Here is a 26,294-nt window from a genome sequence, read left to right on the forward strand (position 1 = left end):
TAAACTAGTTCACATTTGAACAGTGCAACTCTAGTTTTTTTTTTTAATACATATGTGTTTTAAAAACATATGCAGAATCGGGCAAATAAAACGGATGTAACCGATTGCACAGGATCAAGGATAGATCAAATTAACCCACAACGTTGAGGGCGATTGTGACTGCGAGAGAGCGACCATGGTGTGCAGCGCGTGTGCGTGTGTGTGTGTTTTGTACCGTGTTGTCTGATTGTGTGCCGTTGTTGTTTTTGTTGTTGTTCTTGCTGTTGCTGTTGTGCGTGTGGTCGACGGACGGACAGTGGGACACAACGACAGTGGACGATCCGGTGGCGGAGCAGTCCGGTGGGCAGGAGGGCAGGATTAGCCGCAACATCCTTACTCGTCGTAAGCTGACCCCACCCCACCCCCTTTGGCAACAAATATTACTAAGCTGCTGCTGCTTCTTCTTCTCCGTCTTCGCCCCTTTGCGTTTTTATCTCTCTTTCACACACACAGCGAAACAATAGCAAGCTGAAACGCAGGAAAGCAAGAGAAAACAACAAAAAAGAAAAAAAAAAAGAGGAGAAGCAGAAAACAAAAACAAAGAAGAGGTTCGGGGTTTCCATGTCGCCAACTGCGGGTCTTTGATGCCCTCGCAGGTCTACCGAGGAGTGGACACCACCAACATGCTGCCGATCAGCGAGGAGCAGCAGCTGCAACAGCAGCAGCAGCAGCAGTTGGAGCAACTGCATCATCAGCAGATACCAGAGATTCCAATACCAGATCTAGATCAAGTCGAGACCCAGGTGGGTGATGGCAGCCTATGGACCGCTCTGTACGACTACGATGCCCAGGGCGAGGATGAGCTGACCCTGCGGCGCGGCGAAATCGTCGTGGTCCTGTCCACGGACAGCGAAGTATCTGGCGATGTGGGCTGGTGGACCGGCAAGATTGGAGATAAGGTAATCAATTATACAATGTTCCCTCAAAGAACGTACGAATTAAACTCGATTCCATTTCAGGTTGGTGTCTTCCCCAAGGACTTTGTCACCGATGAGGATCCACTGCAACTGAATGTCTCGTCCGCCATTGGCGACATCCAGCCGCATGAGATCGAGTACAGTGAGCTGGACATCAAGGAAGTCATCGGTTCCGGTGGCTTCTGCAAAGTCCATCGTGGCTACTACGATGGCGAAGAGGTGGCCATCAAGATTGCCCATCAAACGGGCGAGGATAATATGCGGGATAACGTACTGCAGGAGGCCAAACTATTTTGGGCCCTCAAGCACGAAAACATAGCAGCCTTGCGAGGCGTATGTCTGAATACCAAACTCTGCCTGGTGATGGAGTACGCCAGGGGTGGCAGTCTTAATCGCATACTAGCTGGCAAGATACCACCCGATGTCCTAGTCAACTGGGCCATACAAATAGCCAGGGGCATGAACTATCTGCACAATGAGGCGCCCATGTCGATTATACATCGCGACCTCAAGTCCTCCAATGTGCTAATCTACGAGGCCATCGAGGGCAATCATCTGCAGCAGAAGACGCTCAAGATCACCGATTTCGGCTTGGCCAGGGAGATGTACAACACGCAAAGGATGAGTGCGGCGGGCACGTACGCCTGGATGCCACCGGAGGTCATCAGCGTTAGCACCTATTCCAAGTAAGATACATTTTAAATTGCTCTTAACTCTTAACTCTCTACCTACATAACAACACTCCTTATCCGCCAGATTCTCCGATGTTTGGAGCTACGGTGTATTGCTGTGGGAACTGATAACGGGCGAGACGCCGTACAAGGGCTTCGATCCGTTGTCCGTGGCCTACGGCGTGGCTGTCAATACGCTGACCTTGCCCATACCAAAAACCTGCCCAGAGACTTGGGGAGCCCTAATGAAAAGTAAGTGATGCAATGCGCTGAAAATGAACTATTGAAATTTTATTATATGATTTCCCGCAGGCTGCTGGCAAACGGATCCGCACAAGCGACCTGGCTTCAAGGAGATTCTCAAACAGCTGGAGAGCATCGCCTGCTCCAAGTTCACCCTGACGCCTCAGGAGTCTTTTCACTACATGCAGGAGTGCTGGCGAAAGGAGATCGCGGGCGTGCTGCACGATTTGCGCGAAAAAGAAAAGGTACCATCTGACACTGGAGAACGCCAGGCAAATCGGCAATTTACAAACCTATATCCTATACCTATTAGAGTTGCTCTAGATCGTTTCTAGACCGTTTCTTGTTGGCCTTACGCCGCGCTCTTGAGTTCTTTCATAGTCGCCCCAGCCCCTTTTCTGCCACTTGGTCGTTGATGAAATTCTAATAATTTGGTATATACTTTCTCTCCAAAAACAAAACAAAACCATACAAAATTCCCCTGTTAACCAATAAAACATCCAACGACGTTAAGCGTTTCCAAACCATCGAAGAGGTAAGCGCGTCCAACAGGTTTCTCTTGCCCGCCGTTTGCATTTCAGTTGCGTTGCGTTGCATTGCGTTTCTTTCTATTGTTTCGTTACATTACTTTACTCCATTTCACCCTAAGTTATCCTGTTTTTTTTTTTTTTTGTTTTGATTGGCTGGATTACATCCACGATAGAGCCCCTCACAAGCCAACAGCTGCATGGTTTCTAGTTCCAAGTTAATGCTATTTTCTAGCACAAGTCCCCTGTACAGTGACCAAAGCCTAACCCCAACACTAACCCGCCACGTTCCGCCATGTTATCCCCTTTCATCCCGACAGGAACTGCGCAACAAGGAGGAGCAGCTGCTCAGGGTGCAGAACGAGCAGCGCGAGAAGGCGAATCTCCTGAAAATTCGCGAGCAGAAACTGCGCGAACGTGAAATGGTGCTGATCGAACGGGAGCTTGTCATGATGCAGCCGGTGCCATCGAAACGAAAACACAAAAAGGGCAAGAAGGTATGTGAATATGCTCATAACGAAGATTCTTACATAACAAGTCTTCTATCTATCATGCAGAACAAACCGCTGCAGATATCGCTGCCCACGGGCTTCCGGCACACGATTACGGCCGTACGCGACAAGGCGGAGCAGCCGGGATCACCTTCCTTCTCCGGATTGCGCATTGTGGCACGTGAGTACTGGGGATTTCCCTGCATCCATCCCAGAGATCTGATTAACATGGATGGGGATTACATTGATTAAGCTTACAAGATTAGGGTTGTTTGTCCCATGATGCTTAATTTCAATCAAAAATTGTATTACTCATAATGATATATTCGCTGGACTTAACTCCGCATTATTCAGTGCATCATGCAGGTCTTAGTGATAAGATTAGGCATCTGGCAGACGCAAGATTAGACAGGAGACGAGTCGTCATGGCTCGTATCAGTTAGCGAAATTAATTAGATTCTTTGCATATTTTTGGTATCATTGTTTTTCAATTAATTTTTGTACATTTCATTGATTTGCGTTTGGTTTTTTATTTTTCGTTATATTTTCCTCTTATGTTCCGTATTATTTTGATGATTTCGATGACTGTGGGGTGAATCAGTGACCGATGGGCACAAGGGCAAGACGTGGGGCCCATCGACGATGCACCAACGGGAGCGATCCCTACTGCCATCGCAATTGGGCGGCGGTCAGCCGGAATGGCCCGCCCAAACCTCAACCCACTCCTCATTCAGCAAGAGTGCTCCGAATCTGGACAAGAAGCAACAGCAGCAACAGCAGCAGCAGCAGAACCAGCAACAGGTGGCCTCGCTGACACCGCCGCCGGGCTTGGGAACTTTGGGTGGAGGTGGAAGTGGAGGCGCTGGTGGGACGCCGGCCACGTCCTTGTTGTACCCAGGTATACCCTTTATACTAACGCGCCCCAACAACAACAACATTGGCAATTGTAAAGCCATTACCACCACCATCACAACCACGACCGCCACCACCACCACCACCACCAACAACAACAACAACAACAACAGCATCTCCGCCAACAACAACAACAATCAGCTAAATAATAATAGTACTATTAATAGCAATAACAATAACAGTCAAACTAACCTAACCAACCAACCGAACACGATAATCATCCTCCAGAACGGGCGGAGCAACACCAACAACTCCAGCAGCACCAGCCGATCCCCAGCCAAGATCTACCATCGCGCCAGGAGTCAGGAGTACGGACTGGATCATCCGCATGGCTATCAGCCACCACCACTCTATTTGGTAACGGATGACAGCTCGGAAACGGACACTGTGGCCAGTCCGACCGGTTGCTTTCACTTTCTGCGGCCCGGCCACTCGTCCGCGGCCAGTGGTGCAGTGCATCTGCAGCGCTTTGGCGGCAGTCTGGGCAACAGTCCAGCTGTGGGCAGAAAGAAGCATTCGCTGGACAGCAGCAGTCATCATCCGCCGCCAAATAGTAGCAATAGCTTTGCACTGCACAACCAGTTAACTATGCCATCGGAGGACAACAATACGTATGACCATGCCTTCTATCGGGATGTGTTCAAGAAGATGTCCATGGCCAGCAGCGAACGGGTGAACTCCAAGTCCAGTGGCGACCTGACCATGTACAACTCCAGCACACCGCTCACTGCCAGGGATTGCGATGATGCGGAAGAGGCCTGCGAGGGCGGACGCTTTCAGCGTAACTTCTCCGGCTCGCAGTTTCCACGCCACTGCTTCTTCACCAGGCAGGAGGAAGAGGGGGAAGGAGAAGCGGATGAGGCGGAGGTGGACACAGCAGAAGCGGAAGCCGAAGACGACAGTCAAGTGCCCGTCAGTCAGATGCGCCAAAACTCCACCACCTCGCGCAAGAGCTCAGTGACGTTCCAGAGCGTCAGTTTCGAAGAGCCAGATTTTGTGACCACCACGCCACGAACGACTGCCAGATCGGATGTATACACATCCAATGCCTCCATTAGCTTTGCCACCTATCGCTCCGCCTCGCCATCGCTGTCCTCGTCCTCCACCACTGCATCCGCCTCCGCCTCCATTGCTTCTACCGAAGCCGTGAACGGGTATCACATGCAGGAGAACTCGATACTGAACACACGTCGCATGCAAGACGTTCAGCCGCATCCCGATGTCATCAAGCTGAAGGAACACTTGCGCGCACAGGAACAGCGCCAGCAGAGCAAGAACCAAAAGAAGCAGCGGCCCAAGCACATTACCAAATCCAAGAGTGTTGAGGCGCCTGTCGTGGGACAGCAGCACCAACATGATGATCACCATATTGATCAACAGCACCAGCATCACTCGGCTGGATCGAGCAAAATTCGCGCCTTTTTCAATCTGTTCACGCGATCGCGTAAGCAGTACAGCAAGCTGGCGGAGCACAACATGGTCGGTGGCTCCGAGTTCTGTGCCATTGATCCCTATCAAACCGATTTGGCCATCGGCGGCAGCAGTCGCTCCCTGAAGCGCAAGGGCAAGAAGCCCCAAACGCAATCCTGCGAGCAACTGGAGCGATGCTAAAGTCTCACTGAAGCAAAAGTTGGGGAGCTGTGCTGCTGTTGGAGTTGGAGTTGGCCGCCAGATGAGAACCGCCTAATTAGCTCATTGTTTTATATTAAAACTGTAGACTAAGTCAGACGCAAACGATGAAAAGAGAGATGAAACACCAGACGACAGATGGACTTCCTCTGAGGATTAGCAATAGCTAATGTGTCAAAATAGGAGGGCCCAGATACCCAGATACCCAAATGCCTCCCCGTCTAACAAAATCGCTAAACATAACAACCAAACTTCCCCGTCCGAGGTTGGCATAATAATAATAATAATAATAATTCATAATAACCGAATTGTTCCTAACGAATGCAATATTCACACACACAAGTTATCCTAATTAGTCCAGTGATTTTTTGCCAGGGGAGCGGCTAGAAAATTGCAAAAATAGTACAGATGAAGGACGAACTTTTACGGATCAAACGGAAGAGACTAACGCCGCTTATACGTAGACATCAGAAACATAAAAAGAAAGTGAAAGAAAGTAAAACATTTGCATGGGCCAATGGCAAAATATTGAACTAAACCATATACATAATATATACCATATATGTGTAACAATTGGATTAACCATAAGGAAACCATATTGCTATATTTATACCGATGCGTAAGTGCGTCCTTACATTACATTACACACATCTTAGTTGAACTAAGCTCTAGTTTTGTAGGAATTCGAACTTTTTTTTTGTGTCCAGCTAAAAAGCCTTCTTCTTTTCTCCATTACTTCCTTCTATGTAAGAGATATTTTCCAAATTTCCATCGCTTTCCGCATATCGTTGTGGCCTACACTTAACGAAAAACTCGCATAACGATTTGCGGTGCATTTTTTAATTTAATTTTAATTTTATATTCGACTTTTTTGGTATTTTGAGCACAGTTTTATTTACATTTATTATGCAATCGGGTTTTCCATTTTATTTATTTATGATTTCTTTTACAAAAGCACAAGAGTTAATCGCGCAAAACAACAACAACAAAAAAAACCTGTGATCAAAAAACGATAATGAAACGAAAAGGAAATGATAATTTTTTGTATTATTTTTATGAAAATTTTCAATTGTATATTTATGCTTCATTTTTACGATTTGTTCATTCTACGTTTAGTGCTCGACTCTATTTCAATGTACTTTGTATATTATTGTATTTTCCATGTTTTGGGGCCAAGCCAACCCAAAAAAAAAAAACAAAAAAAACAAAAAATAAAAAGAACCAATACCTAGAAACAGAAATCAGACAATAAAACCAACTTAAGACAATCTGCCGACCAGTTTTGATTGCCTCGCCGCTTAAAAGCGCAGAGAAAGTCCCATAATCAAACGAACACTTAAACTATTTATTGCAATTATTTATATTTTATTAGTTATATATTATATATTAATTTAACTTGGTAATTGTGTGTTAAGTTTGGATTTTCTCTGTGCTTGAGCACAAACCCCTTTTTGGACAGAGAGATTAACCATTAATAGGACGAACAGAGTCTCCTGGTATGCGGTGGTTAAACTTTGGTGTTGCCTGCGGTTACTATCCATCTACTCTCGTACCCACTTCGTCTACCTGACCATCCGTCTACCTGACCATCCGATTACCTAAATATCCGATTACCCGACTATCCGACTACCGACCATATATCCCAGCCATCGATACCCAAGCCAGAGCCATATTCCGTAACTCAATCATGTCTCATATCCGCCTTGGAATGCTGCCACCGATGCCACTGGACCACCAGGATACCAGGGCAATAGCAAGATGGATGACTGGCGTCCGGGTGCCACCAACATGCCAATTATGTCGCCATCGCCGTATCTCCTCAGCCGCTTCACCAGCAACGTACCACTGCCGACGCTCTACGCCGGCGATTCTGCGCGCAAGCCGAAGCTCTCCGTGATCGAACTGCTGCTGTACAACATGGCCTCGCTGCTGGCGGGCGTGGCGGCCGGATACGATGTCCGGATGTCGAACGTGTCGCCGGTGCATCCCACATTGCTGAGCGAGGTGCCCGCCCTGAAAGCGGCACCGAAAGCGGCAATTACCGGTGTGGAGGAGATGGATTCACTGCAGGAGCAGGTGCTGGAACTGGAGGTGGATGTGGCACTGAAACAGCAGGAGGGCGAGCAGCAGGATCTAAGGGAAGGCACGCCCCGGAAGTTGGCCACACCAGCAAGGTAAGTGTTCAATGCATGAATTCTTGTGAACTAAAGTTCACTATCTGTTTATCTGACCCACAGATTTGGTGGCATTGAAGCTCCGATCAGCAAATCGCAGCCCACATCGCTGGCCCGGCGTATCGGAGGCAGTCAGCCGTACTACACGCCCGTGCAGCGGACACCACAGCATCAGTTGCACCAGTTGCATCACCAGCAGCAGCAGCAGCACCTACACCACCACCACCAGCAACCACAGCCAGTTCCATCGGCCGTGGTGACAACAGTAGCGCCATCACAGCCACCAGCGGTGGTGAGTGCACTCTATGCCGGAACGCAGCCACCGACGCCATCGCCACGCCGTAAGCTGAGCAACAGCAGCTTTGGCAACGCCAATCCCCAACCGGATGCCTTCGAGGAGTTTCGTGTGGGCGGTGGCATTGGTCCACCGCCACTTTATGCGCCAGCAGATTACCTGAGAAACGGACCCAGTTACTCCAACGATGGGGGAAACTATCGAAATGGTTACTTCGGTGAGTTTGCATTCATCCATTTGACAAGTACATAGTTGCTATCCTAATTGTTCACTTGCCCGTTGACAGGTTCCAATTACTTTCCATACCGGCCGGAGTTGAACTACAGCTACGAGCGCGATTGCAAATCGTATCCGGACTATTCCTACGACTATAACCATCGGCTTCCGGACTACTACGACTATCAGTATGAGGCGCCAGTGGTGCCGCTGCCCGTGACCGTACCCTGTCCAGTTAGCCAGACCCGTACACCACCGCCGCGGGTGCCGCAGATGGGCGTCAGTGCGGCCGGACATCGACGCACGCCCTCAACCGTTTCGAATAACTCCAATGTGCTGCTGGAGCACGAAGAGCTGCTGTGCTACGACTACAACAATCTCAATTTGAATGCGGACTACGAGAGGGAACGGGAACGCGAGCGAGAGCGAGAGCGGGAGCTGGAGCAAGTGGCTCCACCCACAAAGCAGGAACTGTATGCCGGCTCGCCCAAGCTGCTGAATCGCCTCATCCACAGTCCTCTGCCGATGACGAAGAGCAAATATGCCACGGCGGCAGTGACGCGACCGGCCAGTCTGCCCTTCGAGCAGCATGTCCACTCGCTGGGCTATCAGCAATCGGGTGTGGCTTCGGTGGTGGTGTCGTCGTTACCACCACCACTGGCGACCGGTCAGTCCAAGTTGCGCAGCTCGCTGAAGAAGTACAACAGTGGCAATGGCGGCAATGGGTCCACATCGTCGCAGCAGGGCACACCCACAAATCCCACGCCGCCGGACTCGTTGACCAGCGATGATAGCTCCTATTTGAGTGCCAAAGAGGGTTCCATTGGCTCGCAGCACAGCAGGGTGCGTTTCAGTCCGGAGGCCTATCTGGATGCCAATCCGCTGCCCGCCTTGGGACGCAGAATGACAGCTCCGGCGATGCAGCTGCCACATCAACAGCAGCAACAGCAGCATCAGCAGCAACAGCATAGACGCCAGCGACAGGCGTCCAGTGGCAGCACTCCGTCGCCATCGGCCTCATCCTCCTAGCAATCGCGCCTGGCGCTGACCCTGCAGTTGGCGCGGAGTCCGGGCGCGGACATTGGGACCGGCGGAGGAGCAGCTGGCCTGGCGCTGCACCAGCAGCGGGTTCCCTATCGCTGGTACTCGGGTGCACGGCGTTCTCGATCGGCGCACTATGAGTACCGCTTGTGAAAGAGCAGGACAGGCTCATCTAGGCAAGCGAAAGAGAGGGGGATAGCTAGAGCAGCTGGAAGATCCAGGAGGCGTTGATTGCAGCGATCCTTGAGCTGCTGAATTGGAATAATCCATCTACAAGCGAAGCAATTGGGAAGTGAAGCAAATATGAAAAGCTGCAGTTAAAACACAATATCAATGATCGACAAAAGCGCAGATAAATCAAATGGTTTTCAGGAAGAACTAGAACATACATATATCAAACGGAGGAGCATTACGAATTACGAGGTATCCTTGTGGCTAGAGAGATAGAGATACTATAGGTAGTACTATATGCAGAATTTCAAATCAAAGCAGCGTACACTCACTGTCTGTACATAAAGAAAATAGTTACCAAGTTGTTCACATCCAAGTAAATATATAAACAATTCGATGTTAATGTTAGCAAGCAAAACCAAATCAGGAGATCTACAAAGATCTGGCCGAGGATTCAGAGTGCTCCTGGTGACGCTGACCTACATGGACACACTTGTGCAGCCCCCGACTTGTGCGATTTGCCTTAAAAGTAGAGTGAAGACTTCACTAGTTTTGCCTGATGCCGGATTCCCAAAAACCCAAAAAAATATTTATAACACACAACCAAACGAATCCCAAATCCCTCGTGTAAGATTAGCAGAAGCCCCCTGATATGGCTTATATACTCCCAATTTATTGTATTATACACCTAGATATATATATATCGATTGCGTTCTCCGATTTTTGATTTCTGATTTCTGATTACTGATTAATGATTCAGATTAAGTGCAGCCAGCTAGCAAGCCATCAACAACAATAATAATTAGTAATACTTTGTAATTCCGAGGACACCACATCCCGATCAAGATACACACGCCAGCCGTAAGCCGTAAGCTCCATTTTTAAGTCTGACAAAATGTTTATATATTCATATACCTAGTTATAGACACCTAGTTCTAGACCGATATAGACGCGTTAACCCACAAAAACCACTAGCTCTGAATTGAATTGAATACCAGTTTAACTCGATCGATTTACAAATACTTATAATGGATATATACGAGTATATACATGCATATACATACATATATATATATATATATAGATATATATAGATATATATATTGAACACATAAAGAAGCATATTGCTGCTGTTTTTTCCAAATACTGAATAGCTATGATAATGATATAATGGCGATGAATTTGACTACCTTTGCATATATGCCGCGTACATATAGATACAGATACATACGATATAACCACGTTGGTTTTCGAGGTGTTCTATTCATGTTGTATTTCAAAACTTAGCACTGAAGTTGTTCTAATTTCAATATTTTGTAAAACACCACAGAACTTTAGATATTTTTTGTTGAACACCCCGGACAATGTGGTATCATGCACAAATAGCATCCTTCGACTTTCAAGGAGTTGAATTCAGTTGAAGATTTCGTTACTCGACTCGTTTGCCACTCGAACAAATCCCGAATCCTGAATCCTGAATCCCGAATCCTGAATCCCGAATCCCGAATCCCGAATCCCGAATCCCACTAGGCCACATTTTCTATTGAGCGGGTGGCAAATGGGCCAACTCATGCATAAATGCATATACATTAATATTAATAACTATAATTTAGACAAATCGTTGTTTATGCTCACACAAAGCCGAAGTTAACCAAAAATAGGAACCGATTGACCATTGACCACAAAACCAAGCAATATAGCCACGCATCTGCCCAAAAAAAAAAAAACAAACAAACAAAAAAACAAAAAATAATAAGGAAAGCAGTTTACACACTAGCTTAATTGCATTTGCCTGCATTATTTATTAATTAGACGGAAGGCTTCGAATTCTTAAGTTTGTTTCCATTTGCTGCTTAATTGCCTTTGAATTAGCAAGCGGAAAAATTGAATTCAAATTCAAATCGACTTGAATTAAGCTAATGGGAGGGGGGGAAAGGGGAAAGGGGGGTGGGGGGCGGTAAGGACTCACAAATATGCAATAACAAAATGCTGCTTGTGACTTATGTTATGTACAAATTAGCAATTAACAATTGACGATTCATTTAAATCATTCAGAGACCAAAATGCGAAAATAAAAACTATTTTTTATAGAAAAACAAAAAAAAGAGAAGAAAAACAAAAATCGAAATGAGGGTAAAGTTTTAATTGGGGGAGTCTATAAAAGAGGACATTCGGATATTCCCAGGGCTCAAAAGTCGCGCAGCCATGACGTTGAGCAGTCGCGTGGAAACGGAGCAGGAAGTGCCCGAATCCCGGCGAGCATTCAGGAATCTCTTCAACTGCTTTTATGCTTTGGGCATGCAAGCGCCGGATGGCAGTCGTCCGACCAGGAGCACGACATGGAGGCGCATCTATCGCTGCTTCTCGGTGGTCATGTATGTGTGGCAACTGCTCTTGGTGCCCGCATGCTTTGTGACCAGCTATCGGTACATGGGCGGCATGGAGATCACCCAGGTGCTGACCTCCGCCCAGGTGGCCATCGATGCGGTCTTTCTGCCGGCCAAGATTGTGGCACTGGCCTGGAATTTGCCCTTGCTACGCCGGGCGGAGCATCATCTGGCCGCCTTGGATGCCAGATGCAGGGAGCAGGAGGAGTTCCAGTCGATTCTGGACGCGGTGAGGTTCTGCAACTATCTGGTGTGGTTCTATCAGATCTGCTATGTCATCTACTCCTCATCGACGTTTCTGTGCGCCTTCCTGCTGGGCCAGCCGCCATATGCCCTCTATTTGCCTGGCTTGGATTGGCAGCGTTCCCAGATGCAGTTCTGCATCCAGGCCTGGATCGAGTTCCTCATCATGAACTGGACGTGTCTGCATCAAGCCAGCGATGATGTGTATGCGGTCATCTATCTGTATGTGGTCCGTTTGCAGGTGCAATTGCTGGCCAGGCGGGTGGAGAAGCTGGGCAGGGATGAGAATGGTCAGTTGGAGATCAATCCGGATGAGCGGCGGCAGGAGGAGCACTGTGCGGAGCTGCAACGCTGCATTGTCGACCATCAGACGATGCTGCAGCTGCTCGACTGCATCAGTCCCGTCATCTCGAGGACCATATTCGTTCAGTTCCTGATCACCGCCGCCATCATGGGCACCACCATGATCAACATCTTCATCTTCGCCAATACGAACACCAAGATCGCCTCCATCATTTATCTGATGGCGGTGCCGCTGCAGACGGCTCCATGTTGCTACCAGGCCACCTCGCTGATGCTGGACAATGAGAAGCTGGCCCTGGCCATCTTCCAGTGCCAGTGGCTGGGCCAGAGTGCCCGGTTCCGCAAGATGCTCCTCTACTATCTCCATCGCGCCCAGCAGCCCATCACTCTGACCGCCATGAAGCTCTTTCCCATCAATCTGGCCACCTACTTCAGTGTGAGTGTCCCTTTTTTCAGTGTAACTCTATACTTGCTACACTTTCTGGTGGATGAGCAGCTGGGAATTCTGGAGAGGATTGCATATCCTCTATTGGAGTAATATTTTTCATATTTTCAGATAGCCAAGTTCTCGTTTTCGCTCTACACGCTCATCAAGGGTATGAATCTTGGCGAGCGTTTCAACGGCACCAATTGAACACGCCCATTATCGTCGATGCACTGAGAAAAATGTGCCATCGAATTTTGCACAATAAGTCACGAAGATCTATAGGCTGACTTAGTTTCCTTAGTGTGAGCAATAAATTAGAACACGCAATGTGCCAACTTAATAAATTCAGCTTTGCATTTGCAGTTACCTCCACTCATTTTGCGCAGTGTATAGCGCGCTGAAACTTAGTAAATTGCGAACTGCAAGTGAAATCGATAATGATCGCTAATCGGGCAGAACAGAAGCTCGCTAACCAGCGAATCGCATTGGTGCACCATCTCCATCTTCTCCATCTCCTCCATCTCCTTCATCTCCTCCATCGCCGATCTTCGATCTCCAAACCCCCAACCCAATCCTCGTCCACCTATTTTTTTTTGTTGTATTTTTTGCATCCCCAGGCGAAGCACCTGTCAGGAGCGGAGTGGCCACCGCTTTCGTAGCCAGCGCCACTTGGTCACCGATTTCTGGCCCAATTCGTAGTGGTGCCACACTTTACCGTTGGCCAGTACACTTAGAAAAAAGCATATATATCCGTGGGCATATTTATAATACCAACACCTTAAGTGAGATATATTTTAAATGCTTATAAACAAGGCTTAGAATATAGTTATTATAAAAAATATATAATATATCACTATAAATAGCTATCTTTGAACTGGACTTTTGGCTGCGTGTAGGAAAAGTGGAATGGAAAGGCTGGCTTTCCCAGTCTGGTTCTCAAATTCTGGCCAAGCCGCAGATCTGCGAGCCTGGCCAAATGTTCTTCTGCTCTCGAGTCGACAGGTTCTGCTTATTTTTCGGTCCGTCGCGACTTTTTTTTTTTTGTTTCTTCCGACTTTGTGAATTTTCGATAATGTGCATGTGAATATGAGTTTTATGTTCAGTGTTTGGTGATTTTGCTGCTCCTGATTCGGACACCTAAAGTAACCCATTTCCAGCTGAGCATCGTCATCGGGATGGTAAGTGCGAACTTGGATTACTTACCTTTCATATGGGAGTTGGGTTGAAAAGGAGGCGAAGCCACATTTGCATCCACAGCCAGCGGATCCAGTTTGTGTGGTGGCTCTTGCACTTGGCCTTCGCCTATTTTCACTTTGTGGGCCAACAGGTTTTCCTTTTGGCATGTGCCACATTCGCCGAAAGTAAGCCACCTAAAAGCAGAGTGCACCGTTGGCAATACACTCGAAAAATGACTCAAAATCGAGTTTTTAATATTTTATATATATATATATGCTGAAATATATGATAGGAGTTAGTTGGGAAGTAACGAAAAGTTCTGTTGAACAGAATTTCACGGAATTTAGGGAATAATCCTACAGGATATGAATAATCCTACAGGATATCCGAAATATTATGTATCAAATTTAATGGGAAATATTCCGAAATATTATGTATTAAATTTAATGGTAGATATTCCTAAATATTGTGTATCAAGTTTAATAGTAGATATTCCGAAATATTATCTATAAAATTTGATGGGAAATATTCCGAAACATTATGTATCAAATTTAATGGTAGATATTCCGAAATATTAGGTATTAAATTTGATGGGAAATATTCCAAAATATTATGGATCCAATTTGATAAGTACTAAACTTAGGAACCTTAGAGTTCAAAGTACTCACAAACGGGCCATTTTGTAAGCGTACCAAATCAAAGTTGCTACCTTCCGGCACTGGAACAAAATTTCACTTGCTCCGCTTGGAGATTGGATCCCTGGATCCACTGAGGTCATCAAAGCCATCGCCAGGATCACTATCATAATGAGACGCCACCGGGTGCAATCGCCGCTGCAGAATCGAGGTCGCCGTTTGAGGAGCGGATTGGAGCCGCCGCCGCCAACTGAAAATGCGGAGGATGACAGGATGTGCTGGATTTGCCTGACGGGCGATGAGGATCAACGTCGCCGGGATTGGGTGCATCCGTGTCGCTGTCGCGGCACCAACAAGTGGGTGCACGAGTCCTGCCTGAGTCGCTGGGTGGATGAGAAGGAGATGCTGTTCCCGGATGTACCGGTGACCTGCAACCAATGCCGCACGGAGTACATCATAGTGATGCCGCCACCGTGCCGCTTCGATACCTTGCTGGAGCGACTGGACAAGGACTGCGAACGCCTGTGTCCCAGTGTCCTCATGGGCATCTTGGCGGCCACTGTCTACTTCTCTGCGGTAACCTATGGCGCCCTCACATTGCTCGAACTGGCGGGCTATGGTGCGGGCATGAAGCTGCTCCAAGAGGATCCATCGCTGCTGATGATCCTACTGCCTTCGGTGCCGACGCTCCTGTTGCTGGGCCGGATGGTGCGCTGGGAGGACTGCGTCATCCGTTGGCTGCGTCGGCACAATCATCGTGCCATTCCCGTCGAGCATCTGGATGCTGCGGGTCAGCCACTGCCCGGTGCTCCGCTGGACGACGGGTACTTCGATGAGCTGGAACGCGAGCATCTGGACGCGGATGGCCCACTGGGCGCTGCCTTTGGAACGGAGCAACTGGGACGCGCCTCCACCAGCTTCTGCATTGCCCTCAGTCTGCCCACCGTATCCGTGCTCCTGGGCCGTACACTCTACGCCGGCATCTACGAGAATAACAAGGTGCTGAGCATCCTGCTCGGCGGTGTGACCTATGTGACCGTCAAGGGATTGGCCAGCATTTTCCTAAGACAGTCGCAGTACCAACGACGACGCCACAGATTCGTGATGGACTACAGTCCACTCAATCGCATTCACAACCAGGCCCAGCGGCGCTGAAGGCATCTGGAATCCATCAATTGCAGCAGGGACCTCCCCACTTTATCTATGTTTTATAGTAAAAAATCTACATATATATAAAAAAAAACAATTTATACTTTATATGATAGTGTAATATGATGGTATAGTAGCCAAATGTTTATTTACAATTCCGAAACATTAAGAAGCTCCAGTGCGCCGGAGTCGGCATGTCCACGACTGGCCGAGATCAGTACTCTAAAAAAAAAACAATTTCATATCTATACGACTGCTATATGACTGCTATATGGCGGCTATGGCCCGCCTAATGGCTTCCAATCGACTGCCCAGACTGCGCACCGTTTTCATGATCTTGACACGCGTTCTCTGGACCATCGAAGGAGCCGTGTGCTCCAGCTCAATGCATCTGCCCGGCCAGGCGAACATCGAATTGGAGGCCACCGCCTCGTCGAACAAGAGCAAATAGCAGGGTCGCAGCGCTAGCGATTCCTGCACATAGTATTCCAGAAAGTGCTTCTCCGGCGATTGGGCAATGGACTCGTCCAACTCGGTGGGCAGTTGGCATATGACCAGTGCCCTTTGCGGTGCACTCAGTATGGAGTGCCGCCAGCACAGTGCACTTGGCTTTCCCGACGACACCTTCTCGCCAGTGGATGGGCCGGTGGACAGTCCGCCCACCTGGACATGCTCCTGCTGCTGGGGCAGCGAACTCAGCTCCTCGCAGTGAACCAGGGCCGTTTCCGGTTGGGCATACAAACGGATGGGCACACCTGGCGGATGCACCAGACGTCCGGTGGCCAGGAAGCGATATAGGTACATGAAGGGCAAGCCCAGATAGGCGTAACTGGGCCTTGGACTGGGAGCCCGCGTCCTCGGATCATCCCGCTCATAGCTGATGCTCAGCAGGTGACCGGGCTCGGAGGTGGGACGTGCCAGGCCCAGGACGCGACAAAGTCGCCGCAAATGCAAACCCGATATGCGGCGCAGAGTGGGCGACGAGGGCGTGGCCACCAGGATCCAGTGCAGCAGATGCAGGGCGTCCGCATCGTCCGGTGTCATATCGGCATATTGCTCATCGTCAACGGGACAGTCGAGCATGAGGCGGCAGGAGGTCCAGTTGTTGGCGACGGCACGACGCAGTCGATCCACCTGGCAGCCGGAACCCAGAGCCGCCTGGAACTGCGGCGGCACCGGGACGAGGGTCCTCTCGTGCTCCACGCTGCTGGCCGCCGCCGTGAAGATCAGCAGGCGTATGTCACTGGCATGGGGCTGAGCACGCAGCGCGTTCCGCACCTCGGACATTGCCCGCTGGAGCGGAATGGAGCGCAAGGATGCCGGCGGCAGCACCTTTTCCTTGCTTTGTTTGGAAATTTTTTGGTATGAAAGTGGTGGAGTCAGAGGGATTGGGCATGCTTACTGGAAGGCCACAACGCCATCGTGCAACTCATCCTGCTGCAGTTTGGTCCGCGGCTTGGAAACGGGCAGGGGAACGGGTCGCGGATTGAGGATCGGATGGAGACTGTTGGGCACCATGCCCATCGGCACTGTGGTGTCCATTTCCGGCAGCGAATTCCACTTGCACAAACACAATGCCAAACAAATCGAAAAGATCGCTCTAACTCTTCTAAAATTTTGATCAAGCGTATGTAGTTTCGAATATTCTGAAAACTCAACGGAGTTGAGAGCTACTGTGTTTCAATGTTGAGTGATTTCGAATAGAAATAACTATATGAAATATTTTAAAATCATGCCTTATTATTCATTTCCCAGTTGCATGGGATTATAAATTTTCATTTGCGAAGTGGCAGCAGTTTTCGTGACGTAACTATTTGCGAAATCAACAAATAAACTGCTTGCGCAGAAAAATTCAAATGCATTGAGTATACGCACTGTTGTACTACGATTGTAAGCCAAAGTCGCGTCTACGCGAAAAAAGCGAAAGCTACGATTACGATTACGATGAGATGTGATGTGCTGTGCTGACATTGAAGCCAACTGGACAGGAAGTATTTACGAGTGCCTTGCGAGCGCCCAAACAGACGGGCCCCTCCAATCATCAATCATCAATCAATCAATAGTGAATAATAATAATACAAATATTTATTTATATTCAATTGCGTCACGCTGGCACTGGCATGCTGATTATAATGCTGGACTCTCTTGAACTAGACCTCCCAGCACGCTCATCATCACATAAATATGTATGTATGTACTTTGGACCTGGACTAATCCATGGATCCTTCTCGAGCGCTCCAGACGCCACCGCACACCATGACGCATCTGACCCAGAATGGCCCAGTGGTAGCCACCAATTGGGAGAGGCGGCCATGCGAATGTCAGGGGTCGCCTGGTCATCGGGATGGGGCAATGTGGCTACGTCAATGCGACGATCACAGTCCAGACATACGCGTATACTATGGGTGGGATGGATGCTGATACCGATTGCCCAGTGCAAAGTGCGACATTCCATAGCGGATTGCCGAGCACGGATTATGGAGCCCAATACAATCGCACAGATATGATTTATATGGTTTATGATTCGCTTTACTCTTTGGAAATTCCATTTATTAAATTACTACGTCTACAACTAATTATGTACGTACAGTGTTTAATAGGGTAACTACATATGTACGTGGTCTACGAGCTAAGTTAAAAAACTTGGTTTTCTGGCAGCCTGTTTTCGATTCGTCGGCCTAAACTAGATTGAGTGACTACAACTAGGTGTTTGTTAGTACATCGTATCGACTACTACGCATTATAATAGCACTTGACAGTCATATAGATATGTTGGTATATAGCTTAATACATAGACGGCTGTCTCTGGCTGTCTCTCCTCCAACTCCTCCTTTCATAATCCATACACCTAAGTACGCTGATAATGATGATGATGGTGTTTTGTGTTTTATGTTTTAGCCGTGCTTTTCCATCGAGTTTCAAACTCAATTTGCAGCACCATGTGGCGGTCTGTGTGGTTAGCTCCTTTTGCGGGCTGGCGACTTTGGGATACTCAAACTCCTGCCGGTCGTCGTGAGCTAACTGAAATATTGACAAGAAGAAAATCGGATTGTTAGTCTTACATTTTCATTAATCTCATTAGTTTGCTGTGAGCGGAAGATGTCTATGAGTGAGATTCTAGGAACGATGTCTAAACTGTTTTCCAATTAAAACGCTCGTAATAATGTAACTCATAATTCAAAGCATAAAGATAAAAGCTAATCCATACATTGAGTATGAAGTAAACCACTTAAAGAATCATGACTAGAAACTCTATTGAATGTGCTGACCCACCTAGGACTCTTAGAACCGCTTGTTGTCGCGCAGGAAGGCCTTGTGACGCACCTCCTCCTTGAGGCAGGGCTCGGATTCCTTTCCAGAACCGCCCCGCTGGACGCACACAGTCTCTGTCTTCAGGCCGAAGCACTGCGTCTGCACGACATTGAAGAATAGCTTTCCGATGGCGTTCGCATCCTCGTCGCCGGCCATCTTCAGGCACGTGCGGAAGCGTAGATCACAGCTGCAGTGGGACAGAGTGTAGGGGCGATAGTTGAAGAGATCATAGCGATTGGACATGCCATCGATCCACATCTTGCAGTGGTCGTGCTTCCGGCAGCACTTGTCCGCCTTGGAAGCACCGCCCAGATCATTGTACGTTCCATTGGCCAGGTTGCCGCGTCCGCACCAGCGCGTGTTGGGCGCAATCAGCCAATCGGAGAGTTGCCTTCGCTCCCGACGATGCACTGCAGCACTGTGAGCACCACTCTCGTCTCGTGTGTTACTACTATGGACTACATGGGCTAGGGGCTGTGTTTCCGAATCGATTTTGGTTTGGGGGTCGAGCGATCTGATGGCCAAGTGCTTGGCATCTGTCCCGGGAAGCAGGCATAGCTGCCAGGTCGCCCAAATCACCAGTGGCATCAGTGCGCAGATAGTGCTTTCGTTCGCGATCCACATCGTGTTGAGTTCGGTTTATTTTTATTGCTTTTTTTCAGCGCCCGGTGTCCGTAGCTGATTGCTTGCCAATCCGAAAAACACTGCCGTTTTATATGCTCGCCCACCGCCGCCAAAACGCAACGAGCATGTTCGCACTGGCCTGCATTTCGGCCGGCGCTGTTATACACACGCTAACTGCTTTCAACACCCCAAATCAACTGTTAAAGTGATGATTTTTCATAAATGTATTAAGTATTTTCTGTTCTCTGTAAAATATCCACTTAAGTTGGCTAATTTAGTACGCTGCCAGATAAAGTTTTGTTGTGTGGCGCGCGCGCAGTGTGAACATGTGTGTTTCAGTATATTCACGCCCCGCCAGTGTTGCACAACCGTCGTTGGATACACAGCTGTTCCAGCGGAGTCATGAACGAAAATTATTATTCAAATTGAATTAGTTGATTGAAAGCGATTGGCAAACGGCGGCCAGTGGAGCAGCAAAGATGCAGCGTGTCCAGGCCGACCAGAAGTCAGCCAGGATGCACCAGCATGCACACACGCATTCGCACACCCACAGTTTGCAGCATGCAGATGAGAAGGAGCACAACAGCAATGAGATGACGACCACTTCATCGTCGACGGCCCGAATTGCGGCCAGCAGTAGTGCCACGCCCACAGCGGCAGCGGGCGGCGGTGTAGCCAGCGGAGCACCCACACCGCCCAAGAGTCTGGCGCTCAATCAGAACCATCACTATGCGCCCGGTTCGGACACATCCGGGGAGCAGGAGGAGGAGCTGCTGGACTCGCGTTACGAGTGCGCCATCTGCATCGATTGGCTAAATGAACCGGTGTTGACGTCGTGCGGGCATCGATTTTGCCGCAGCTGCCTCACCGCCTGGATGCAGAAGAACAATCAGTGCTGCCCCATGGACAACAAGCGTTTGTCCGCCGAGCACGACATCTTTCCGGACAACTATACACGCCGCGAGATCGAGCAACTGAAGCGGGATTGCCCCAACTCGTCGCTGGGCTGTTCGGTGGTTGCCTCGCCCATCGAACTGCACCGTCATCTGCCCAGTTGTCCCTACCGGCGACAGCAGGAGCCGCAGGAGGAGAAGTGCCCGTTTGCCAAGATCAAGTGCGATTTTGTGGGCCGACCGGAGACAAATCAATTGGAGGAGCACCTCAAGGCGGATATGCCGCATCACATGCAGCTGATGCTACAGGCCTTCCAGCAGACAGCCATTGCCACCTGGCAGCCGCACAAGCCCAGCACAAGTGGCTCCGCCGTGGAGAACGGTCATGGACAGCAGCTGCCGCCACCGCCGCAATATGCCAATGGTGTGGATGAGCAGATTGTGCAAACGATGTACCAGCGAATTGTGGTGCTGGAACAGAGGACACGGGAGCAGGAGACGCGACTCGAGAATATGCAAAAGCAGCTGCGTCTGGCTCGCCAGCAGGCGCCCGTCGATCCGCGCTACAGCAATGGCACGATTGTGTGGCGCATCGAGCAGCTGGGCGCCTTGGTGGCACGCCTGCGGGCCAATGCCAATAATCAGGTGTACTCGCACGAGTGCTACACCTCGCCGCATGGCTACAAGTTCTGTGCGCGGCTAAACATTCAGCCGAGGAAACCGCATGTGCTCAGCTTGCATGTGCATCTGATGCAGTCGGAGAATGATTATCACTTGGACTGGCCCTTCAAGGGTCGCATCAAGTTGTGCATGGTCCATCCTGCGGATGCGACGCTGTCACAGCACGACACCATCATGACCAAGCCGGAGATCCTGGCCTTTCACAAGCCACGCGAGGCGATCAGCACACGGGGATTCGGTTTCCTCGAGTACGCCAACATATCGAACATCATACAGCTGGGATTCTGCGCCGACGACCAGCTGCTCATCAAGATCGAGATCAATATTGTCTGAATTTGAAATGGAAAAGGAACTGTAACGGGAACTGGAAACTCGGTGGCACTGATGTCTTCCGATTGCGTTAAGTGTGCACCAAGGTGGATCGAGTCTGGGGGCCCAAAGGTAAACCGAGCAAGTAGAAAAAAAGCGCATGGTAGCAATCATAATTTTCATCTTTTTGAAGTGAATTCATTGCCTTATCAGTGGTGAATTCGGTCAATAGATAGAATATAAACCCAACTGTAGGAAGTAGTAGCTAATGCTTGACCTATTATTACCAAGGCAATATAATTTAAAACTACAGATAGCAATGCGACCCCGCGATTTGTGTGAAATTAATCGATCCACTTTAGTGAACTCGTACGCCAACGTACAATATGCAATACCCGATAGCTGAGACACGTATATATTTTATATAGACTTATATATATATATACATATATATAGTATACAAGAGACCGCCAATAGTCACCGTCTATAGCCGGCATCACATAAAGAAGCAATCTCAATGATATTCCAATACTAATCGATATTATGTATCCTAGAACTATCTCTAATTCTATATTACATTCCTAGTGCTATATTATTGGTTTTAGCGAGCAAAAAAAGTCAGTGCAGATCACGCAAATGGGTCTATAATTGGAAATTGGCATCTTAATTGGTCTTGGATTTTCCCGTGATCCCTTATCAATGCAGTTCAGTGCTTAATTAATCTTTAGTTTTCAAAACATTCTCGTCAATTTGATTGATCTTAACTATATTTGTAACTGAGTACGTCCACTTGGCAGCAATGCCAATGCTTATATTTTTAAACTTGTTTACTTAATATTCCTTCTAGAATTATGCTAGGTTTATATCTTCAGTTAATCGTTTACAAAAACTAAGAATGAGTGAAGCAGCCAGCGCTTAGAATTAAACATATGTACCTTTTTGCAAACAACGAATGAGCCGGTAAATATTTTGTAACCTTTAACACAAATGCCTCCGTTTATGATCACCAATTTCGTTTGGAACAAAACACGAAGGCTGTATGTATTATTTGTATCACAATACTTATACTTATTTTAGTCCCTAGCATACGTACTATATGTTTAGAGTTAAGAATTCCGGGTAGAACGCACACGCTGGCTTGGATTGCAGCCCAGATTTATCTGGGTTCAGATCGCTGGCAGCTTGGACCCCTCTCCGTTTAGGGAACCCCAATAAAGGACACTTTTGTACCGCCAATCCATCGTTTAATGCATCTGAGTTTGGAAGTGTATATGGGGTTCGTTTCTCTCATTTATTATGGCGCAATTTGGAACTTATTGATGAACTACATCTAACCTAATCCTAATTCTAGCTAGCTACTCAGTTGGCCAGGCGCCACGAGGCGGGAGCGTTCTCGGTTTGCGTGACCAGCTGCTCCTCCACATTGAGGTCGATGGCCATGGTGATGGTGGTGGTGGGCGGACTCTTGCCCTCGATCACCTCGATGGTGACCGATTGGGGCAGTGGCTTCACAGCTGCCTTAACTCTCGCCGGATCGTGGCTGCGCATGTGGGCATTTAGACCGCCGGATTGGGCGAACGTCTTGCCGCACAGCCTGCAGGCGTACTTGCGCTGCTCGGAGTGGAGCAGCTTGTGCACACGCAGCGCCTTCTTCCTTTGGAACGTGGAGCCGCAAACGTCGCAGACAAAGGGCCGCAAATTGGTGTGCGAAACGGCATGCACGTTGAGGTCATGGAAGCTGTAGAATGCCTTGCCGCACACATCGCATTTGGCCGGCCTCTCGCCCGTATGACGACGCATGTGAGCAGTGAGAACGCCACGATCTCGGCAAGGTCGTCCGCACACCTCGCAGATGCAGGGCATGCGACCCGTATGACAGATGCTGTGCGAGGACAACTCCTTTTGCGTGTAAAAGGTGGCATCGCATTCCGGACACTTGTGCGGCTTGATGCCACTGTGCCGCTGGCGGTGGCGCATCATGTTGCCCGACTGGGTGAACGGTTTGCCGCAAATGTCGCAAAAGATCCCAGTGTGCTTCCAGCGATGGCCGCGCAGATCGCGTTCGGTGCGAAACGTCTGGTTGCAGGCTTCCTCGTTGCATTTGTACACTTTCGGTGGACCTTTCCGCTTCTTGCTCTTGCGCTCACTGGCGGACTTATCCTGAACTCCGTCGGTGGCTTCGCTGTGCTTCAGGCGGCGGTGGCTTTGCAAGCTGCGTTTGGTGTTGTACGCCCGGTCGCACTGATCGCACTGGAACAACATGTCCTTGGTGTCGTTGCTGGGCTGGGCGCTATCATCATCATCCGATTCGTCCTCGTCCTCCTCCTCCTCGTGAGTTTCATTATTCTCCGGCTGCTCGGCGGCCGTCCACTGGGAATCGATGTCCAGCAAATCCTCCCGAGTCTCCACCAGGGTGTTCTTCATGGCCGCCGCCCGCTGGTAACGCTGCCGCGGACCACTCTCCTCCTCAGAGTCCCGGTTAGCTTCCTTTCCAAGATCCTCGACTAGCTTCTCATTGCCCTGCACTTCGCTGGAGTCCTGGGCAATGGGATCGCTTTCCAGCGCGGTGCAACTCAGCGGGCTGGAGCTCGCCGTGAAGTGCTTCATCCGGAAGTGTTCCGGGTAGCCGTCCAACGACAAACGCTGGTCGCACAGCGAGCAGCACACTTCGTAGGAGGCGGGTGCACTGAACAAGACCTCGCCGCATCGGAGATTATGGTAGCCACCGGCCACATCCGGTGGTGGCTGCACCTTGATCATCGCTGGTTGCTCCCTGGACTGGCCGTGCGGATGTGACGGTTTACTGGCTCCGGATTAGGAAAGGATTCCAGCCATTGGCGTCGCTTTTTTGTAAGTGTTTATGAAAAGGGGGTGGGGAAGGGTGGATTCCCCAGCTGATGGCAGTGTTGGCCAACGAGCCACAGTGACGAGCTTGCTTTTGATGTGGCGCCACATTTGAAATGGTTTTCACTCCGATAAGTAAGCTATCATGATACAATTGAAGATTACAAATGTACACCTTAATTATTCTGCATTTACAAAAAAAAAAGATACTTTTTATGGCTACACTTTAAAAGAACTTAAATTCTTTGGATACTGTAATATAACTTCTTCACAATCTCTTATAAAGTTCTCCGAAAATGAAGGATATGTAACGGTACATTCGGCCATTTGACAACGGTAAAACATATCGATAGCCGACCGCGCCTATCGCTGTGTATTCGGATTTTCGTATTCGAGTATACACTTTTTTTCGGATTGATTTTTCGCTGTCCAATTGGAGAAGTTCGAACAGGAAAGGACACACAATCCCCGAGAGATATCCGTAGATCCGAAATCTTAGAGCAACCATGTCGGAGGCGGCGGTGCCAGCGAGCAATGCGAACGCGAATGCCACTGAAAAGATGGCCAGTTTGGTGCGGGAGGCGGAGAATTTAAAGACCAAACTGGAGGAGGAGCGCCAGAAACTGAACGACGTCAATCTGTCGAACATCGCGGAGCGGCTGGAGCAGATCGCCTATGTGAACATCAAGCCGCGTAAGGTGCTCAAGGGCCACCAGGCGAAGGTCCTGTGCACCGACTGGAGTCCGGACAAGCGCCACATCATCTCGTCGTCGCAAGACGGACGGCTGATCATCTGGGATGCGTTCACCACCAACAAGGAGCACGCCGTCACCATGCCCACCACCTGGATAATGGCCTGTGCCTACGCGCCGTCTGGGAATTTCGTTGCCTGCGGCGGACTGGACAATAAGGTAACCGTATATCCGATAACCTCCGACGAGGAGATGGCCGCCAAGAAGCGCACTGTGGGCACCCACACCAGCTACATGTCATGCTGCATCTATCCGAACTCCGATCAGCAAATCCTCACGGGCAGCGGCGATTCCACATGCGCTCTGTGGGACGTGGAATCGGGCCAGCTGCTGCAAAGCTTCCACGGACATTCCGGCGATGTAATGGCCATCGATCTGGCACCCAACGAAACGGGCAACACCTTCGTCTCCGGCAGCTGCGATCGCATGGCCTTCATCTGGGACATGCGCTCCGGTCATGTGGTTCAGTCCTTCGAGGGTCATCAATCGGATGTGAATAGCGTCAAATTTCATCCTTGCGGAGATGCCATAGCCACTGGATCGGATGACAGCAGCTGCCGGCTGTACGATATGCGAGCGGATCGCGAGGTGGCTGTGTTCGCCAAGGAGAGCATCATCTTTGGCGTCAACTCGGTGGACTTTTCGGTCAGCGGAAGATTACTGTTTGCCGGCTACAACGATTACACCGTCAACTTGTGGGACACACTGAAATCGGAAAGGGTCTGCCTGCTGTACGGGCACGAGAACAAGGTGTCCTGCGTCCAGGTCTCGCCCGACGGCACCGCCCTATCCACCGGCAGCTGGGACTACACCATACGGGTGTGGGCCTAAGCAGTGTGCTACCTTATTGTTGGGGAGGCATTCGTCCAGGACAGATGCCCTCTCGCTTTCCTTACGCCCCCTCCTCCGCCTGTGTTGATCTAGTCTCTTAATTTGTTTTTGTTGTGCATCTCGAGGATAGTTAATTTACGGACTCGGTGATCCCTCAAGTGTGTACATATGTCTCATGTCGGGATTGCCAGCATGGATGTCTTGGTTACCGCAGTGATGCAGTGTTATGCTTACTACCAGCTGCTGTACTATAATGAATCTAAATATATACATGTATATGTATCCAAGTGTAACCATTATGCGACTAGTTATAAGTTCCTGTTCGAAATAAATGTTGAGCGATAGACAAGCTTGCTTTTTTTGTGTGCCATTTAAAAGTTAAGGTTTGAATGTGAAAGTATG

At 49.1% G+C, this 26,294-nt stretch overlaps 8 protein-coding genes across 10 annotated transcripts; 5 read left to right on the forward strand and 3 right to left on the reverse strand.

The window, feature by feature from the left end:
* On the forward strand, nucleotides 1-9,905 carry LOC6525336 (mitogen-activated protein kinase kinase kinase). 3 transcript variants are annotated; one of them, XM_039370747.2, is made up of 11 exons: nucleotides 1-381; nucleotides 493-938; nucleotides 999-1,642; nucleotides 1,713-1,879; nucleotides 1,940-2,115; nucleotides 2,385-2,405; nucleotides 2,718-2,894; nucleotides 2,955-3,069; nucleotides 7,168-7,603; nucleotides 7,667-8,115; nucleotides 8,185-9,905. In XM_039370747.2, exons 2-11 carry the CDS (start codon nucleotides 624-626, stop codon nucleotides 9,141-9,143), a joined length of 3,459 nt encoding a protein of 1,152 aa, XP_039226681.1. In that variant the 5' UTR covers nucleotides 1-381; nucleotides 493-623; the 3' UTR covers nucleotides 9,144-9,905. The 3 variants fall into 3 exon arrangements, with proteins under 3 accessions (XP_039226681.1, XP_039226673.1, XP_039226676.1); XM_039370739.2 differs by lacking the exons at nucleotides 7,168-7,603; nucleotides 7,667-8,115; nucleotides 8,185-9,905 and adding an exon at nucleotides 3,490-6,697 and having other exon boundaries at nucleotides 3-381; XM_039370742.1 differs by lacking the exons at nucleotides 2,385-2,405; nucleotides 7,168-7,603; nucleotides 7,667-8,115; nucleotides 8,185-9,905 and adding an exon at nucleotides 3,490-6,697 and having other exon boundaries at nucleotides 4-381.
* Nucleotides 9,906-11,505: 1,600 nt separating this feature from the next.
* Nucleotides 11,506-13,495, forward strand: LOC6525337 (odorant receptor 7a). Its single transcript, XM_002101137.3, has 2 exons — nucleotides 11,506-12,695; nucleotides 12,816-13,495. Exons 1-2 carry the CDS (start codon nucleotides 11,532-11,534, stop codon nucleotides 12,891-12,893), a joined length of 1,242 nt encoding a protein of 413 aa, XP_002101173.1. The 5' UTR covers nucleotides 11,506-11,531; the 3' UTR covers nucleotides 12,894-13,495.
* Nucleotides 13,496-14,521: 1,026 nt separating this feature from the next.
* On the forward strand, nucleotides 14,522-15,740 carry LOC6525338 (E3 ubiquitin-protein ligase MARCHF5). The gene has a single exon (XM_002101138.3). It carries the CDS (start codon nucleotides 14,669-14,671, stop codon nucleotides 15,650-15,652), a length of 984 nt encoding a protein of 327 aa, XP_002101174.1. The 5' UTR covers nucleotides 14,522-14,668; the 3' UTR covers nucleotides 15,653-15,740.
* A 10-nt stretch (nucleotides 15,741-15,750) lies between these two features.
* On the reverse strand, nucleotides 15,751-17,351 carry LOC6525339. Its single transcript, XM_002101139.4, has 2 exons — nucleotides 17,049-17,351; nucleotides 15,751-16,988 (listed from the first exon to the last, which is right to left on the reverse strand). Exons 1-2 carry the CDS (start codon nucleotides 17,186-17,188, stop codon nucleotides 15,914-15,916), a joined length of 1,215 nt encoding a protein of 404 aa, XP_002101175.1. The 5' UTR covers nucleotides 17,189-17,351; the 3' UTR covers nucleotides 15,751-15,913.
* Nucleotides 17,352-18,169: 818 nt separating this feature from the next.
* Nucleotides 18,170-19,823, reverse strand: LOC6525340 (acidic phospholipase A2 PA4). The gene is made up of 2 exons (XM_002101140.4): nucleotides 18,920-19,823; nucleotides 18,170-18,667 (listed from the first exon to the last, which is right to left on the reverse strand). The coding sequence occupies exon 1, from the start codon at nucleotides 19,580-19,582 to the stop codon at nucleotides 18,929-18,931; it is 654 nt and encodes a 217-aa protein (XP_002101176.1). The 5' UTR covers nucleotides 19,583-19,823; the 3' UTR covers nucleotides 18,170-18,667; nucleotides 18,920-18,928.
* Nucleotides 19,824-19,946: 123 nt separating this feature from the next.
* Nucleotides 19,947-22,701, forward strand: LOC6525341 (TNF receptor-associated factor 6). Its single transcript, XM_002101141.3, has one exon. It carries the CDS (start codon nucleotides 20,062-20,064, stop codon nucleotides 21,487-21,489), a length of 1,428 nt encoding a protein of 475 aa, XP_002101177.1. The 5' UTR covers nucleotides 19,947-20,061; the 3' UTR covers nucleotides 21,490-22,701.
* Nucleotides 22,702-22,742: 41 nt separating this feature from the next.
* On the reverse strand, nucleotides 22,743-24,353 carry LOC6525342 (zinc finger protein 235). The gene has a single exon (XM_002101142.4). The coding sequence runs from the start codon at nucleotides 24,223-24,225 to the stop codon at nucleotides 22,825-22,827; it is 1,401 nt and encodes a 466-aa protein (XP_002101178.1). The 5' UTR covers nucleotides 24,226-24,353; the 3' UTR covers nucleotides 22,743-22,824.
* Nucleotides 24,354-24,705: 352 nt separating this feature from the next.
* LOC6525343 (guanine nucleotide-binding protein subunit beta-5) lies at nucleotides 24,706-26,236 on the forward strand. Its single transcript, XM_002101143.3, has one exon. It carries the CDS (start codon nucleotides 24,816-24,818, stop codon nucleotides 25,890-25,892), a length of 1,077 nt encoding a protein of 358 aa, XP_002101179.1. The 5' UTR covers nucleotides 24,706-24,815; the 3' UTR covers nucleotides 25,893-26,236.
* The last annotated feature ends 58 nt before the right edge of the window (nucleotides 26,237-26,294 follow it).

The sequence above is a fragment of the Drosophila yakuba genome, chromosome X (assembly GCF_016746365.2).
Source record: "Drosophila yakuba strain Tai18E2 chromosome X, Prin_Dyak_Tai18E2_2.1, whole genome shotgun sequence".
Taxonomy (NCBI): domain Eukaryota; kingdom Metazoa; phylum Arthropoda; class Insecta; order Diptera; family Drosophilidae; genus Drosophila; species Drosophila yakuba.

Bases quoted from the DNA above. Each gene is read 5' to 3' on its own strand.
- LOC6525343 (XM_002101143.3), top strand. From the start codon at position 24,816: ATGTCGGAGGCGGCGGTGCCAGCGAGCAATGCGAACGCGAATGCCACT.
- LOC6525336 (XM_039370739.2), top strand. From the start codon at position 624: ATGCCCTCGCAGGTCTACCGAGGAGTGGACACCACCAACATGCTGCCG. The intron at 2,406-2,717 runs GTAAGCGCGTCC...TCATCCCGACAG, and splicing joins GTTTCCAAACCATCGAAGAG to GAACTGCGCAACAAGGAGGA. The intron at 3,070-3,489 runs GTGAGTACTGGG...GGGGTGAATCAG, and splicing joins CGGATTGCGCATTGTGGCAC to TGACCGATGGGCACAAGGGC.
- LOC6525339 (XM_002101139.4), bottom strand. From the start codon at position 17,188: ATGGACACCACAGTGCCGATGGGCATGGTGCCCAACAGTCTCCATCCG. The intron at 16,989-17,048 runs GTAAGCATGCCC...TTCCAAACAAAG, and splicing joins GATGGCGTTGTGGCCTTCCA to CAAGGAAAAGGTGCTGCCGC.
- LOC6525337 (XM_002101137.3), top strand. From the start codon at position 11,532: ATGACGTTGAGCAGTCGCGTGGAAACGGAGCAGGAAGTGCCCGAATCC. The intron at 12,696-12,815 runs GTGAGTGTCCCT...TCATATTTTCAG, and splicing joins ATCTGGCCACCTACTTCAGT to ATAGCCAAGTTCTCGTTTTC.
- LOC6525340 (XM_002101140.4), bottom strand. From the start codon at position 19,582: ATGTGGATCGCGAACGAAAGCACTATCTGCGCACTGATGCCACTGGTG.
- LOC6525341 (XM_002101141.3), top strand. From the start codon at position 20,062: ATGCAGCGTGTCCAGGCCGACCAGAAGTCAGCCAGGATGCACCAGCAT.
- LOC6525338 (XM_002101138.3), top strand. From the start codon at position 14,669: ATGAGACGCCACCGGGTGCAATCGCCGCTGCAGAATCGAGGTCGCCGT.
- LOC6525342 (XM_002101142.4), bottom strand. From the start codon at position 24,225: ATGATCAAGGTGCAGCCACCACCGGATGTGGCCGGTGGCTACCATAAT.